The 16,343-nt window shown below is 43.6% G+C and overlaps 1 protein-coding gene across 2 annotated transcripts in view; it reads right to left on the bottom strand.

Moving 5' to 3' along the window:
• Positions 1-570: 570 nt before the first annotated feature.
• TBC1D17 (TBC1 domain family member 17) overlaps positions 571-16,343 on the bottom strand; it is a 42,221-nt gene continuing 26,448 nt past the window's right edge. For both annotated transcript variants that reach the window (XM_066607225.1, XM_066607226.1), the window contains exons 10-17: positions 15,372-15,466; positions 14,174-14,290; positions 13,673-13,773; positions 12,696-12,795; positions 11,139-11,236; positions 9,986-10,102; positions 7,992-8,078; positions 571-5,276 (exon numbers count right to left, since the gene is read on the bottom strand). In XM_066607225.1, coding sequence (XP_066463322.1) covers positions 5,064-5,276; positions 7,992-8,078; positions 9,986-10,102; positions 11,139-11,236; positions 12,696-12,795; positions 13,673-13,773; positions 14,174-14,290; positions 15,372-15,466 — 928 coding nt within the window. In that variant the 3' untranslated portion in view covers positions 571-5,063. The remainder of the gene's footprint in view (positions 5,277-7,991; positions 8,079-9,985; positions 10,103-11,138; positions 11,237-12,695; positions 12,796-13,672; positions 13,774-14,173; positions 14,291-15,371; positions 15,467-16,343) is intronic.

The raw sequence follows: 16,343 nt of genomic DNA, 5'->3' as shown, positions 1-16,343 counted from the left end.
ATTCTTGCTCAAGTGTTCCAATAACTTTTGGTAGGGTAGTGTACATAAGCAGGACCGCCTCTGGATGTAAAAAGATTGGTTTGAATACACTGGTAGCAAGCAAAGTTCTAGAAAACTGCAAAGAGTATAAAAAATAAAAAAAAACACATTATAAATAGAGATGAGCAAGCGTACTCGGAAAAGCACTACTCGCTCGAGTAATGTGCTTTATCCGAGTATCGCTGTGCTCGTCCCTGAAGATTCGGGTGCCGCTGCGGCTGACAGGTGAGTCGCAGGGGAGAGCGGGGGAGAGCGGGTGGGAGAGAGGGAGAGAAAGATCTCCCCTCCGTTCCTCCCCGCTCTCCCCGCTCCGTGCCGGCACCCGAATCTTCAGGGACGAGCACAGCGATACTCGGATAAAGCAAATTACTCGAGCGAGTAGTGCTTTTCCGAGTACGCTCGCTCATCCCTAATTATAAACTGACATTGTCCAAACTGGGGAGATGGTGTTATATCCGAGCCGCTTGGGTAGATTAGAGGAAATAAAAACTGGAAGACACTCATGTGATTAAAACACCAAGGCGACAGGCGTTAAAAATTACTTTACTTTTAATGCATTTTTAGGAAGGAGGCCATTATCCAGAGAGGTAGACAGCATGCCAAATAATGTGTTACCGTAGATGTCATTAGACAAGGGGATTCAGAGCAGTCATGTGATTTGAGAACTCACAAGGTGAAGAAAAAGTTGGAATCAAGCGAGTAGGACAAGTGGAGCTGAAAAGAAAAATCACATCATCTGGTGCTGGGAAGTTCTCCCTTATCCGAAATAACAAAAATGAGTGTAGTCAACTACCAATGTGAATTCCCCTCCCCCGTCTATGGAAATATATTTGTATATTAAATACAGAATACAAATACAAACAGATATAATACACATAGAAAGATAGATACATATATGTATAAAAAAGGTGCAATCATAGGTGCAAATGAATGATCGACACAATTCCTTCCCATTCCCCTGTCCCTCACAATGAAACCATGAAGGACTAACCGAGACACATCCGAACAAAGTGCATGGACACCAGATAATCACAATTAGCCCATAGGAGACAGCTTGTGGCCTTTTTTAAATCTTTTTACCGAAGTCAGCAGCACTTGTGATCAATATCTAAAAGTCTGAATGCTTCGCTTTCATCTACGGCAGACTTTGATAATCAATCTTGTGGCTGACAAGACTGTTTTCAATTACAACATACTGTAGGACAGACTGGAAGATAATCTACAAATACTACATCTTTCTTGCACTTTGGCTCCTTTATATTATTTCATGCAGTCATTGTCTTTGCTGTTAAATATTCCCCCCTTCCTTCTATGGGCTACCAACTCTGAGGTATGACCTTGCCATTTATACGGAAAGCAATGGTACAGATGAATACACCAACATCACCACAAGGGGCTTTGGTAACAGTTTTAAAGGGCATTAGAAAAAAGGAATCCCCCCCCCCCCCTAGAAATAGCATCCCTTTAGTACATTGGCCGAGTGCTGTATTCCAGTAACAGACATGACCCATGGACAAGAGCCGAGAGAGAAAAAACAAAAATAGACTTTTTCTCATCTTGCGAAATCCCTTCAAAGCCAGTGTCCAAGAATTGAACAGATTTCGTCGTTTGATCTGCCAACTGGACAAGTCATGAAAGAGTGATCGGTGGGGATTCATCCTCTGGGAAATTCACGGATAACAGAACAAGCCTTCAAATATCTGTACAGGCCATTTATCTATAGAGATAACGAGAGCAGCTATCAAATGTGCAGAGATCCAAATCCTTGGATTTCCAGCTCTACCTGTAAAAGGGTAGCTGGTGTATAACTCCTCAATCAATGGATCGGCTCAGAGTTTATGGATTTTATATAAATAAAGCTTAATTAATGGTAAAATGAAAAGTTCAGAAACTTTCTAATATACTTTGCGTTAATTCTTTAAATCGCTTTCAAGATCTCTGTTTGCCGAATGGGAATATGAAGGATTACAAACTTTGCGGTTATACGCATTAGTCACTTTTAGGGGAGTACAGGTTTACAGCTAAAGTTGGATGAAGCAAGCGACTATCTTATGTTATGTGCGACACTTCTGTCAGCGGATGTCATTGAGAAGAAGGATCAGGTAAGCTGGATGTCAGCATGCTTTCTTCTCATAGGAGAAGAGCTGCTGCCAGAGGGATCTGGCAGCAGCTTACTCCCCTCTCCACAATGAAAACCCTCAATCAAGTCCAGCCTGCATGTCTATGGGAGATCAGGAATAACAACTGTCAGCTGACAGCTAGTGAAAGTGTATGGGCAGCTTATACCAGCTGAGTCTTTGATCTAGTGGTATCGCAGTCTAGACAATCGTCTGTGAGCCAAATACACCAGGCAAATCCCTCTCCTGGGCAGGCTGCTATATAATACTTACACTTTTACTAGTTTTCTACACTGTAAAAGTCCAGGCTATTTAAAGTGACTGTCACCAGGTTCATGAAGATTGACTTAAGGCGGGCCATGTCAGCTTCTCCCCGCCAGCATCCTGCAGACTGACAGCTCTGTCCTCTTCTGTGTATAGGGAGAGAGCTGCCACTCTGCATGCTGCGGGAAGGGAGAGGCTGGTGCAGCCCGCCTCCGTGACACGAAGCTCAGCTCAGAGTCAAACTTCATGGCGACAAATCTCTTTAAGGGTGGCTATACGCATTAAATATAGATCGGCCTTACTAGCCAATTTCAGCAGGGATGGCTGATCATCTAATGACCATCAGGCAGCCTCCTGACTCTCCCTCAATGGCAGGTGGCCCCTCCGCAATGACGTCACGGATTCAGTCATCGCTAGGCGATGACGCGGGAAAGGCAGCGATTTAAAAAGTAAAATCTGTACTGCGCATGTCCGACGTCTCGCGGTGCAGACCATCCGCAGTACAGTAAAAAGACTTCCGTGTGGACGCCAGCCGGGCACAGGGTCAGATTAGGCATGCGGAATCCGACCCTCCTGTGTGCTGACGGCCTATAAGTAGCTTAATTCGCAGAGATAAAACTGCCTCTCCACTGTGTGAAGTATTAGGTCTGCATAGGTTTTCAGCCCCTGCGAGTAAACAAACAGTAAATTGACAGCAAACAGAGGTCTTGAAAATGGCGATGAAGTGTGTTAGAAATTGCAGAAATTTTCATTAGACAGTCATCAAGCTTAATTTACATAAGACCTGTAAAGTCAGTTGCTCAAACACATTCTCCAAATGACATACATACTTTCAGAAGGCAGTGGTTAACGGCATTAGTGGGAATCTAATCTAAAATGTACTTTATTTCCAATGTTACACAATCCTACACATTATTCCCATGTTTACCTATTCTCTATCTGAATGTTCATAAGATCAAAAAACGAAATAGGCACAAACAACATTCCCTTTGGGGGAGCTGCCAAACAAAAGGGTGCACTCCTCATAAGACAACCCCCCTTTAAGGACACGTTCACACAATGGAGTTCACCCTGGAAATTTTCTGTGTCAATTAAGAAATTTTTTGATGCAGTTTTGAATTAGCCCTGTCAATAGGCAAATTTCCGACGCGTAAAATCTTGTTTCCGCATTAATAAGTGACAGGTCAGTAAATTCCACATGCGGATCTGTAACAAAAACTCGCGGCAGAAGGCTGCAGATTGACACTTTTTTAGAGGCGGAATTAACACAGAAAACGCCGCTGCGAATTTTGCCATGTGAACATACCCTAAGGTTGCGTTCACATGCAGTGGATTTGGTGTGGTTTTTCTGCAGTGGAAACTACATTAAAACCTTCACCATTTGTAAGGCAGATCCGCTGCAGACTTCACCCATTCAATTGCACAAAAATCCGCAGCGCAAAATGTGCTACGTGTGAACGAACCGAAAAAGTGTTTTTTCTCTTACATCTCATAAAGCAATGGCATATCACTAGGAAATCCAATCACTTTACGATTGGTGGAGGTCCAACTTCAAATTCTCCCATTGAAAATGCAGGGGATGCAGCGCTGATTTAGTGATGCGGCCTATTCACAGTATTTTTTCTACATAGCAGGCCCAGCCAACCATTGAAGTGAATAGAGACTGCTGCAGTTCCCTGCATTGCCAGTGGGCCAGGAGTGCTGCTAGGCAGGGTAAAAGAACTGAAAAGGCTGCAGCACAAAGTCAGCTCTGTGGTTCTGCCACTGTTAGTGGGGACACCAAAGTTTGGAGCCCCAGTGATCAGAGTGACGGCATATCCTACTGATACCCCTTTAAGAGAGAGAAAAAAAAAAAACAATTTGCAACAAAAGTACAAACAACATTACATTTTCTAAACTGGAAACTCTATTGTGACCTTAAAGGGGGTTATCTTGGAAGCGGCCATTGGAATACTCGAAGGTCGGAGCAGAAATACTGCTCCAACCCCTGTGTAGTGTCCTAATTGCAAGCGCAGCCCTCATTGAAATCATTGAGAGCTGCGGTTGTAGTTACAGGTTGGGGTCCCACTGACTTCAATTAGAGCTGTGCTTGCAATTCCGAGTGCCAACCACTACACAGGGGTCGGAGCAGTGCTTCCACTCCGAGTCCTATGTATCCCGGTGGCCGCTGCCTGGATAACCTCTTTAAGGAATGAGCTTTACCAAGCATCTCATGATCATGCATAAGGATGCAAGATGAATTGGGTGGCGCTATAAGTTGCATCCCAAGGCATAAACCCATGAGGTCTACTAGCTTAGCCGTTGACCAATATCATCTGTGTCAAAAATATATCACACACTTTTCAAGTATACATAAGCAGCACACTTCCCATATACAATAGTCACTTATCAATCTTTAGAATGACATACGAGGCAGAGGTTTCTGAGACGGCAGCACCCCATCACCAGGAAACACGTACTTTGTAAGGTCATGGATTTGTCAGTTTTTAGCTATGAATGGGGCTTAATAATTAGTAAATGATTGTTACAGGTGAGTACGTGACCAGATGACTGTGTAGATCTGTCCACATAAGTCAAGTCTGGGTGCAATGCAAGTGCACACAGAGTAGATTGGTATTGAAGAGCATGGATGGGTGAGGCTGGTCAAGGAGACAGGCTCTGTGAGGTTGTAGTGTCCTCTGTGGGCAGGATTTCAATACTACTGTCTGGCTGACTGGGGGACACGCTGTCGGTGAGGTCTAGTTCGTGGACCTGGCTCGGAGAGAGGGGCTGTGGAGGGCTGGCTGTGTCCGTACTGGGTGCTGGACTCTTCAAATCCGCCATGCCAAGGAGCTCTTTAATATTAAGAGGCAATTCCTGTAAATGAAGAAAAAAGTGTTGATGAAAGAACATAGAAGTCTAATGTTCCTCAAAATTAACCCAATGGTTCCTGCAAATATTTCTATGAAAGAATGGGATATCAAATTACGAATGAACATCACAAGAGAGATGAAATCCTGCACGGCGGTTGAACGGATACCCAGATACCGCGCCTGGGATCTATGTTTAGGATAAATTTCTCTACACTGCATTTTCCATTACAATGCCCTTGCACTGGTGTTACCTTTGCATTAACTTCAAGGAGATTTCCTTCCCCAGTTTTGGTGGATTATAGAACAAGGGCACATACAGGAACAATTTTCTATTCTTAAAAGTTACATGACGACATTTGTTTCCCTTTACATTATAATCAGCTGATGTCCCATTATACTGGTACTTTTTATAACATGCACTTCTAGCTGGAGGACAATGCATAGCAACAATCCAAGCCAGGAGACAGCGAACTTTGAGACTAGGTTTTAGCATAATGTGGTAGTTGCCTCCCAAAGGGGATAAGTGCATCCTCCAATGTACAAAGTTACATAGGCACAGGTAGTACTGTCGCCCTGCCTCTCTGTAAATAATATAGCTGAAGAAAGAGTTGTCTACCTGTAAATGATGTAGACATAGATAGTAATCTGCCCTCTTACTCTCCAGGTAAATACTGCAGGCATAGGTACTAATGCATCCATGTCTCTACCTGTAAACACTAAGACACAGATAGTATTTCCTTTAAGGGTAGGTTAAAAGAGGGTGTGCTGCGATATTTTAGATTTGTGTGCATTTTCTAAGTTTAGTGCATCTCTAAGTGATGTGCTGCTGGGTCTCTCGCTGTACGTTACACAGACAAGTAATACCGCTTTCCTGTATATAGTGACTTTTAATACTCCTAGAGGGGAAATCCCGTAAAAATAATCTTATGATACATTGATGAATCTTAGACAAGCCAAGATTTGCACAAAGGAAGGCCTTAGTGGACAGCTTAAATCCTTTGACAGTGGTATGCCGCCAACATAGGCAGACCACACAACTGCTATGGGGCCAGCAAGACACTGGGGCTCCAGGCCAATTCGCTGGGACCCACTCAATGCCCCACAGATCTCACAGTGCTAACAGAGGTTCTGGACATGAGGTGCTCTATGCAGAGGATATCTTTAATCCTCCCTCATCTCCTGCACATACTATACACGGTAAGATGTTGGAAGGTGTCAGGATATCCTTTGCACAGAGAACCTGGAAGCTCTGACAGCCTTGTAAATGTAGAACTGCTAGCGAAAACATTGCTGTTAAGCTGAAGGTTTGGAGGGGATTGGGGGCAAGAGGACGCCATTACCAAATGGGGTGATAGAGTGGGCACTATTACGAAATAGTGCCCCCATTAAATAATTGTCCTATTACTATTGCGGAATACTGAAAATATGGAAGTAGCAGGAGGATGGTTAGTGTGTGCTGGAAGAAGTAATCATGGCGATCTTGGCCCGGATGGAGAAAACCAGCAAAGCAAACATCAGCAATCACAGAAGAGGATACCTGTATTCACCACCACTGTGTAGAACTGGCATCTGACCATTATGTGGGGACTGCAATATATAGAGCTCAACCAGAGCAAAGTCACTGTATCTAAAACCACAATGTTATAGAACTTGTCTTATAGAATATATACATAATTTTTTTTTTGGGGGGGGGGGGGGGGCAGTTCAGAGGTCTTAGAAGTTCTAATTACACCCCTGCCCTTTGACACTGCCCAGAGATTTCTATTACTGCAAATCTGACACAACATTCCCTGAACACCAACATTGATTTGGCTGGCCTTTGTGCCAGATTTCCAGTAACAGACATCTGAGCCATGCCAAAAGGTGTTGATCTTTCTATAATGCAACTTGCTTCTGCAAATCAGACTTTATCAATCATTTTGAAGTGTTACTGCAGTTGGTAAAAACTAAATAAAAGGAGTAATCATAGGATAAAGCACATACAAGTAAGCTAGGTGGGTTCGGATTAAGGAAACCCCCCTCATTCTCCATGATGCCCAGAGAATACCCAGGTGTTTCATAGGCATTTCTGGCACTCCGCTTGATTATTGTCAAACGTACGATGAATGACATGTCAGATCTTGGAGGACATCTAACCCATAGCATCAATTATAATGCCATGTATAAGGCCCCCTGTCCACGGGCATTGCGAAGTCCCGCGGCAGATCGCCGCGGGAGCTGCCGCCCAGGTGCAGGAGCTGCCGTCGAATCTCTGCCGGTCAGCCCTATCTGATAGATAGGCTGGCCGCGGAGAATCGGGGCAATGATGCGAATTGCCTGCTGCGAGCGAAGAATGGCAATGATTCTCCACTCGTGGACAGGGGCGGGCGCTTTCCATAGCAATGCTATGGAAAGTGTCGGCCGGTTTACTGCTGGCAAATACACGTCTGTGGAGAGTGGGCCTTATATAGCAAAAACATTCCACAGCGCTTTATAACCAGTGACTACAAAATAACACATAATCACAACAAGTATCGAAGACTGAGACATACAAAAGGGAAACAATGTTTATAGCAAGGCTTCTCAAAGAACAGACTCCAGTGCTGCCTTTTTAGATCATGATCTACTACAAAGCCAGAGCGAGTCCAATACAGGGCCGGCTAGTGAATGGGAGGCAACGGGGAGGTCAATAATCACTGGCAGGGATGCGGCTGTAGCAGCAATAATCCCTTGTACTCACCTGACAGTGTGCCAGCTGCTGATTCAGGGCTTCAGCTCGACACAGTATGTCCTCCACGCTCATCTTCATGGTCAGCTCATTAATGTGCTGAACAGGAGCAAAGACAACAGATAAATAAGGTTTGTAAAGCCAAGCGATAGGAGGAGGGGAGCAGTAGTGTACAGAGGGCGTAATTATAATTATAGTCCTGAAAACCGGAAACAATGAATAATTAAGAATGCAGAAATATTTATGCAGCTCAATTATTTTAATTCAGGTAAGAAGTTAAACGGCTCCTATGGTTTGTTACTCCATCGATGCGCAAGAGGAGTCTGAATAGAACAGGTCTCTATGGCTGTCAAAAATAAATGCCAGCCCCATTCCCCCATCTATGTGATTGGCTGCACACCTGCAGTGAAAAATACAAAAACTTCACAGTACTTGGGTAAAGAAACTTTGTGGAGTTGTTCTAAATTCTCTATACTTGTTACAGTGGATCTTCAGCCCAGCCACAGTTTCCACAGCCCTGCTAGCTTATGTGCCAACTAACTGTCTCCCATCACTCTCATTGCCTGTGAATCAGTGCCCATGCTGCTGTGATCACAATATTTTATTAGCTAGTATTTTCCTCTACAGACACACTGACGGGGAATCAAAACTGCTTTTTATAAGATATTCAAGTTATTTTAGCCATCTCTCTCTTCCCCATCTACCTGCTCTTGCAGCCAACAGCATCAGGACAGAAGTAAAGGGCAAACATGGCAGAGACGGGAATACCCATTCGCTCTCCACAGCAACTGAGGCCTGGATTACAGAGCTAGGTGTGGGACCTGCATAAATCATACATTTATGGCAAATCCTGAGGGTATACCATAAATATCTGAGATGGGAATACCCTGTTGAGGGGGGAAGTAGGGGGTCACCTTTTTTTCTTCATTACACAAATTGATCTATAGGGGAAATTGGATCCTCTAATTTGCCAATGCAAATTATACTTCTAGGAGACTCCGGCATAGAGCGGTCCGATTCAACTTGACATATGGAGCTTTTTAGCCATTCATATGACAAAAAAGCAACTATACTTATATCCTGCTGACTCGAATGTCAGCAGACCTACAAATTAAGTGTGTTTTATTGAACACTGGCTGAATGAATCTGCACTGTGGAGGCTGTTAACATGCAAAACAAAACAATGCGTTCCCAATATCGTGCCCTAAAGCACATCAAAACCCAACTGTGATGACAACTTTACTTCTAGCAGCTGTGAAGAGATCACTTGGTCACTCAGGCTTCATAGACCTGCATAGTCCCCATGCTCTTTATTCTTATTATATGTGCTGTTTGATCTACTATGGCCTAGGAACAATGATCTGGAATGATTTGGTAAACTATTCCATATTATATCATTTCACTTCTAATATTGTAATATATATCCACATGAAACCATTATGACTAGAGATGAGCGAACCTACTCGGCCACACCCCTTTTTCGCCCGAGCGCCGCGATTTTCGAGTACTGCCGTACTCGGGTGAAAAGATTCGGGGGGGGGCGCGCCGTGGGTGAGTGGGGGGTTGCAGCGGGGAGGGAGAGGGAGAGAGGGCTCCCCCCTGTTCCCCGCTGCTACCCCCCACTCCGCAACACCTCCCCCCGCCCCCGAATCTTTTCACCCGAGTACGGAAGTACTCGAAAATCGCGGTGCTCGATCGAGTAATTACTCGAAACGAGTATATTCGCTCATCTCTAATTATGACCCAATGTAATATTAGTGCAGTCCAGAGGTTTCAGGTACATACCCATATACCTGTGAACAATTTATATTATACAAATTGCAATATATTGTAAATATGGACTATACGTGCAACTTGAATCTCCTGGGTCCCCAATGCAAGACTGTAACAGGGTCCCCAGCTATCATTGTGTTCTTATGTGACACAGGCGTCATTGGACCCCCTCAAACCCTAAAGCCCAGTAGCAGTCCATACAGCTACAATTTCCCAAGCCCAGTCTCACTTACTTTAAGGATCTCATTGAAGCCATAGTCGGAGTTCATTAACGCTTCCCGCTCCAGGTCAAGAATGCCACAACCAACAAGAAGGTGGAAGTTAGGACTTGGGAGCCCCGTCCACAGGACCTTGATGCAAACACAAACAGGGAACATGATTATTATTATAAGAGCTCTGATTGAGGATGAAATTTGGCATCATGAATTATGTCTGTAGATTTTTGCACCGAACATCTGATATGTGGGCAGCATGAAGCTGTTCAGAGCAATACTTGCATCGTGACAGAAAGGATTTATTACACTGATGAACAATAATCTATGAATGCTGACAACACTAAAGACTGCCAGTTTTAGACCAGTGACCACTCATCATACGACTGCTCCAAATACTCATCTATCAGAGGTTAAAAGAAGGCCAAGGTTGAAAAGGGCTTACAGGGCATTAGTATTGATAGGTCATCAATAGTTGTTTGGCTGGGATCTATTGCTCAGGACCTCGGCCAATCAGCTGATCAAGCCCCCACTGTTCTGGCACTACTCAATCTGGCACGGAGCAGAAGCTGCTGCTTCAACACGTGTAGTGTAGTGGCCGCTGCTTGTAACTGCAGGCAGTGCTTTAAGCCCTGGTCACTGCACAGGGGTTGGAGCAGCAACTTCTGCTCCATGTCCCATTGTGTAGGGGCAGTGACAGCAGGCACACTCAATCAGCACAGGTCCTGAGTGTTGGCCCCTAGCCACTATTGATGACCTATCCCGTGACTAGGTCATCATAGCATTTCTCTGAAAACCCAATTAAAGATGAAGGCAGTAATTGATAGGGTCATTTGCACATACATTGAAGTGCATGAAGGCTAGCTAACCATCACACTGCTTTTAATCCAGAATCCAATAGTTCAGCAACCATTTGCCTGATAATATGGCATCTTCCAAAAAAAAGTGGAATACCAGCAATTATAAGGCTTTTGAAACAGTATCATATTCTTTCAGTAGGAGAGCAGAAAGCTCTTTCTTGACCATGGTCTAGTGTCATATCACACAAATTGGCAATCTCTGGTTGCCCTGATGACAAGACTATGAAGGGCACCTCACAAGGATGCGATGCAGCCCCAAGTTCTATAGAGAAGACATGAAGTATATAGTTGTCCTCCCAGTCACAGGTGCTTACCTCCCATAAGAGAAGAATATCTTGGAAGGAGAATTCCCGTTTGAACCAGATGAGCAGCCACCTGAAGCAGCAACTTAAACTTCCAGATTCTTTGGAATCTAAAGAAAAGAAAAAAAAAAAAAAACACATTCATAAAATATTCCCAATGGTGGTGGGGATGCAGGGACTCTTAACTGTAATACATGTATATGGCAGTAAACAGTGATCTGTATTCGGCCTTGTACTGAACTGCATTGCACACACATCTGACCATTAATTGGCAAAGGCTCTAAAAGATGGTGATACACATAAGATAAAAGTAGGTTGGTGGTTCAATGAACAAGCCATACACATTTTAGTCCATGTTGGCCACTACAGTTGTTCAAACTAGCCATAAATATTCAGCGACACCGGGCAGACTACAATCTTTCTAAGAATGTTCTTTCAAGGAAAGGTAGTTCATTGTCTGACGTCTTCCTACATTCTGATTGAAGCTTGTACAGCTCCAATGTCAGAAGACGTCCGACAGGGTATTCTTACCGTCTATTGCCAGCCACTCTGCTATCGGAGCCTCTCTGGAGTGCACACACTGGCTTTAGCCAGCAGATGGCACAGTTGTAGAACAACAAAAAGAGAAAGCCTTTTAGGAAACCCTGAATCCAAAAAATTGGATTGGAAAGGGTTAATTTGACTACCAGACAAAATTGTCAAATAAAGTCGTCATTTTTTGAGACGATGACTGTGCGTCAGCGATTGGCTAAAACAATCCTTAGAGCGTACCAGAGTTTTTAAAAAAAAGACTTCAAAAGCAGCCCAGGTTTTCATTGGCCACTGCTTTGCTGCCGTTTGCACCCAAGTTAAGACCAATTTAGTTTTCCATATAGATTTTCCTATCTTTCCGCTGCCCTACTGCCTGCAATGCACTTGGAGGTAGGGAAAGGTTCTAAGCTAGCTATTCTACCAGTACTGTACTGGCCAGGACTACTTCTCCCACACTTCCTATGCTGCCTTGCTGATTCCTGTTCCAATAAGTTGCAAAACGACATCTGAACGTCCACCCCTCTGTTGCATGTAGTAACTATCAGTGTCCCCATGCCTTGTTACTAGAGAAGCCAAATGCCTAACCACAGGCAGTGGATTGCAAAATGCTGAAAAGGAGACCCCTAAAGGCCTGTGCTTCAAATTTGATTTTCAGTAGTAAAACAAAAAAATTAATAAATAATGCAAGTATAGTAGTCCAAGATTGATGATACACACATAGGCTGGTGTCCATATACCATATAAATTTCACCCACAAAAAATTGATTGAAATCGTCCATTTTCATCGACCTTCGCCTAATGTGCGTACAAAACCTTAAAAAGTTGCATGCAAGTTAAATTTCTGCCAGATTACCAGACTACCGTATGCACAGTGCACATAGGGTGGTCTGAGAACCATAAGCCATTATGAACAGAACCCACAGAAGATATGCATTCCACTACTGTACTCCGCTTAGGTTAGAGCCCCGTACAAATGGGTATGTGCAGCAAACCTCTCCCCAGATTACTGCTGTAGAAGACGAAGCTTGGAATACAAACCCAGGAAATCACAGAGCGCAGGATCCAGGACACGCAGCAGGAGGTTGAGCTGGGACAGCTGTCTCTTCATACTTTCCTGGCTCTCCTCAAAATTGTGGTGCTGCGATGCAGGAGAAACAAACCAATGCAATCATTACAAGCTGCTCTCCCAAAACACTGGCTGCACTGAGGGGTAACAGTAGCTGTCAGCAATTACTATGCGGTTAGACACATACAAAGAGTCTTTTCATTAGATGGCCATCAATCAGAATTGACACGTGACAAATTAGGTGACAGGCAGCAGATAGAAGCGAGTCGTGATATCTAATCTGCAGTTATTATTTGGCCTCCGATGCCCCTACTCAGGATGATGGTCAGCACACGGCTATGCTTCCAAATGTAGCTGGAAGGAGGAACAATATTTCCCCAATATTGCCAGCAGGTTCAGAGACAGTTAAAGTCTACAGTCTGAGTTTCATACAAACAGCTCCTCATATCTCAGTTCTATGGATCCTGTAATAAGGGGTGAATAGGGATATTGGAGGATAAACGAAGTTACATCTAGAGATGAGCGAGCATACTCGCTAAGGCAAACTACTCGAGCGAGTAGTGCGTTATGCGAGTACCTGCCCGCTCGTCTCTAAAAATTTGTGTGCCAGCAGGGGGCGGGGAGATCCCTCTCTCCCCCCTGCTCACTCCCGCAACTCACCGCTCTTCCCGCCAGCACCCGAATCTTTAGAGACGAGCGGGAAGGTAAGGCACTACTGGCTCGACTAGTTTGCCTTAGCGAGTATGCTCGCTCATCTCTAGTTACATCCCAATTTTTATGCTTTGAGTATAGTCAGGCTCTAAGAGGGAAAGTACTACTTTGTTTCCAACACCACCAGACATTGGATGGTCAGCGTACTAAAGTGAGATTAGTTGGTCTTTGGGCAGATTTCTCATGCAAAAACATTTATGAAACAAGAAGGTATGATCAGTTTCAGTATAGGACTTACCACCATCTCCATGAATCCAGTGAAACACCAGAAGGCATCCACCTCATTCTGCATGACATACAGTATGGGGGAGAGGAGATCGCTCATCCCCTGAACATAACCTGAGCAAAAATCAACAGACATATCATCACAGAACCTCTCCACCTGCCATCGTTGAAGGGATACACAGAACAGAGGAGATATGTGACACCTAACGTCTCATCTACATTAGAAGTGCATCTGAACCAGACTTCATTCATCTGAGGATTCTCTAATGTCTATAGGAACAGCTGAACCTTGCCACGCCAGAAGAATGCACACAAAGTAAGTGATTCGCGGTCTCCTTATTCAAATAGCTGCCCGCCGTAAATGGGCTTTTATATGGTCATAGAACTCTTCAAAGTGTTCTAATATTCTCATAATTTACAGCAGGGGAATATTACCCAATATACAATTGTAATAAATCAACTTCCTCAGTAACACCAATCTTATGAGCAAAACGAAGGACTAGAAATTACACACCCAGATCAAAATTATACATGCAGTACGTCATCAAGGCATCATTGAGAAGGCTGAGTCCTGGGTTGTCGTTCCCCTCATAAAACTTGTTGTTCCGGTCTGTACGACTGACATCCCTTTCTGCACAAAAAGACAGGATGATAAGTTATTTACACTGAATCCATTATTATAAATATGTACAAAATACATAAAAGGTTGACACAGATCTCTCCCATGGACTGTAATAAGGGGGCACCCTCTACGTAGAGGAAAGAAGGTTTCTACACCAACTTAGAAGGGGGTTCTTTACTGTAAGAGCAGTGAGACTATGGAACTCTCTGCCTGAGGACGTGGTGAAGGTGAACTCACTAAAAGAGTACAAGAGGAGCTTTGGGCGTCTTTCTTGAGTGATACAATATTATATGTTATGGTTACTTACTTACTTTAGAAGGGGTGTTGATCTAGGGATTTATTCGGACTTCCAGTTTAGGAGTTAGGCTGGAGTTTGGAGGTTTTTTTTGCTTAAAATGAGAAAAATTAGCCTCTACTTCATGAGGCTTTTGGCCTTCCTTTGGATCAACATTACAGGATAACAGGCTGAACTGGATGGGCGTCCTTTTATCAGCCTTACAAACAATGCTACTATGTTTATACAATACACTGGATATAATTTTAGTTTTTCAGATTACTACTACAGGAATACATAGTAAATGAATCTACGCAAAATCATCTTCTGAAATCTCCTAGATACATGCAAGAAGATCCCAATAGTGAGATCTGTTATGTTCGAACACTCAGCTCACGCAATGATTTCTAGAATGGAAGGTCTATATAAAGTACAAACCCCTTCTGATAAAATGAGTACCCAGCTTGGTGTGTGTGTGTGTGTGTGTGGGGGGGGGGGGGGGGGGGGGGTAATAAATAAATTACCTGACAGCGCTGCAGAATAAGTTGGTGCTATACAAATAAGATTTATTTTATTTAGTACACTAGAAGAAGTTGCTGAGTGTGCCAAAACGCTTGAGCATTCAACAAGCCCCTTCATTCTGAAAATTGGTAGTGGCCCGATATCATAAAATTCATTAAAAATCTTCTAACTTAAAATTTTGAGAGGTTTCCCCTTTAATTGCCCTTCCTGCTCCTTCATTAAGGCTCATGAACTGGCTACGATGTGTATACTGCAGCTTATAATCACAAACTAAGCAGGGTTGATGATACTGACCGATCAAACTGCGGTAACCTCTCAGCAGAGAATTTCTTTTCTCTTGGTCCTCACTCACAGATTTCCACTGCAGCTTCATACGGAAATACTCGTCCCTGGAAACAGCAAGACAAACACTGGAACATGTGTTGAACAGTGTCCCACGGAGATGGCACCATGCCCACGCTATCTGCCCGCTTCTTGGGTCTGTTACAGTTTACAGTTTGTAAGATGCGTAGGAGAGACTGCATTAACCCTTCTATGCCCAGAACTCTTCTGCCATGTATAGCATGTTACTACATAATACCTTCCATCAGTGAGACATTTGTGACAAGTCTACAGTAACGCTGAAGACATGGGCTGGTCATATATAGAATATTTGGACAATTTTAATATAGTCACGAAGGCTTTAAATTGATTGCATCCAATCTGCTGTTGCGGATCCAACGAATGCCACCATCAGGGTTCACTGCTAGTGAGTTTGTGTGGGAACAGTAGCATGGGGTGTTAAAGTTTTTATTTTCTTTTAATAGAGATTAATTTTAGATCTGCCTTTTAAAACCTTTTAGACTAAAGATTGTTGCAGTTTTTAAGAGTCCATAAATTGTGCCCCCTTCATCTAATGAGCCGCAGGCGATTTGGGTGTTGCATCCATCATACAGGAGCAAAAGAAGTACCTACTGTATATTACAGTGGCCTGAATAAGGCCTAACGCAACACATTTTATAAAAGCAGGACTATCATTTCATCAAATACCTGGGCTTGTAGCTCTTCTGCCGCAGACTGGGTAGGAATAGGATTTGGGGCACATAGCTTTATTTTCCTGAAAAGTGCCCCAGAGCTGGTGCTGTGTTCTAATCCATCCACTCATTATCAGTGGCAGTGACCCTGCCTGCCAGTACTGCACATGCTGCCACTTCCTTAAGGCCCTTTTACACGCAAAGATAATCTTTCAAACAACTGAAAAATTTAGCGATTTGTATAAAGTGTTAA

The sequence above is a fragment of the Eleutherodactylus coqui genome, chromosome 6 (assembly GCF_035609145.1).
Source record: "Eleutherodactylus coqui strain aEleCoq1 chromosome 6, aEleCoq1.hap1, whole genome shotgun sequence".
NCBI classification, from domain to species: domain Eukaryota; kingdom Metazoa; phylum Chordata; class Amphibia; order Anura; family Eleutherodactylidae; genus Eleutherodactylus; species Eleutherodactylus coqui.
Note: the sequence above shows the minus strand (reverse complement) of the source record. Positions and strands in the feature narration are given on the sequence as shown.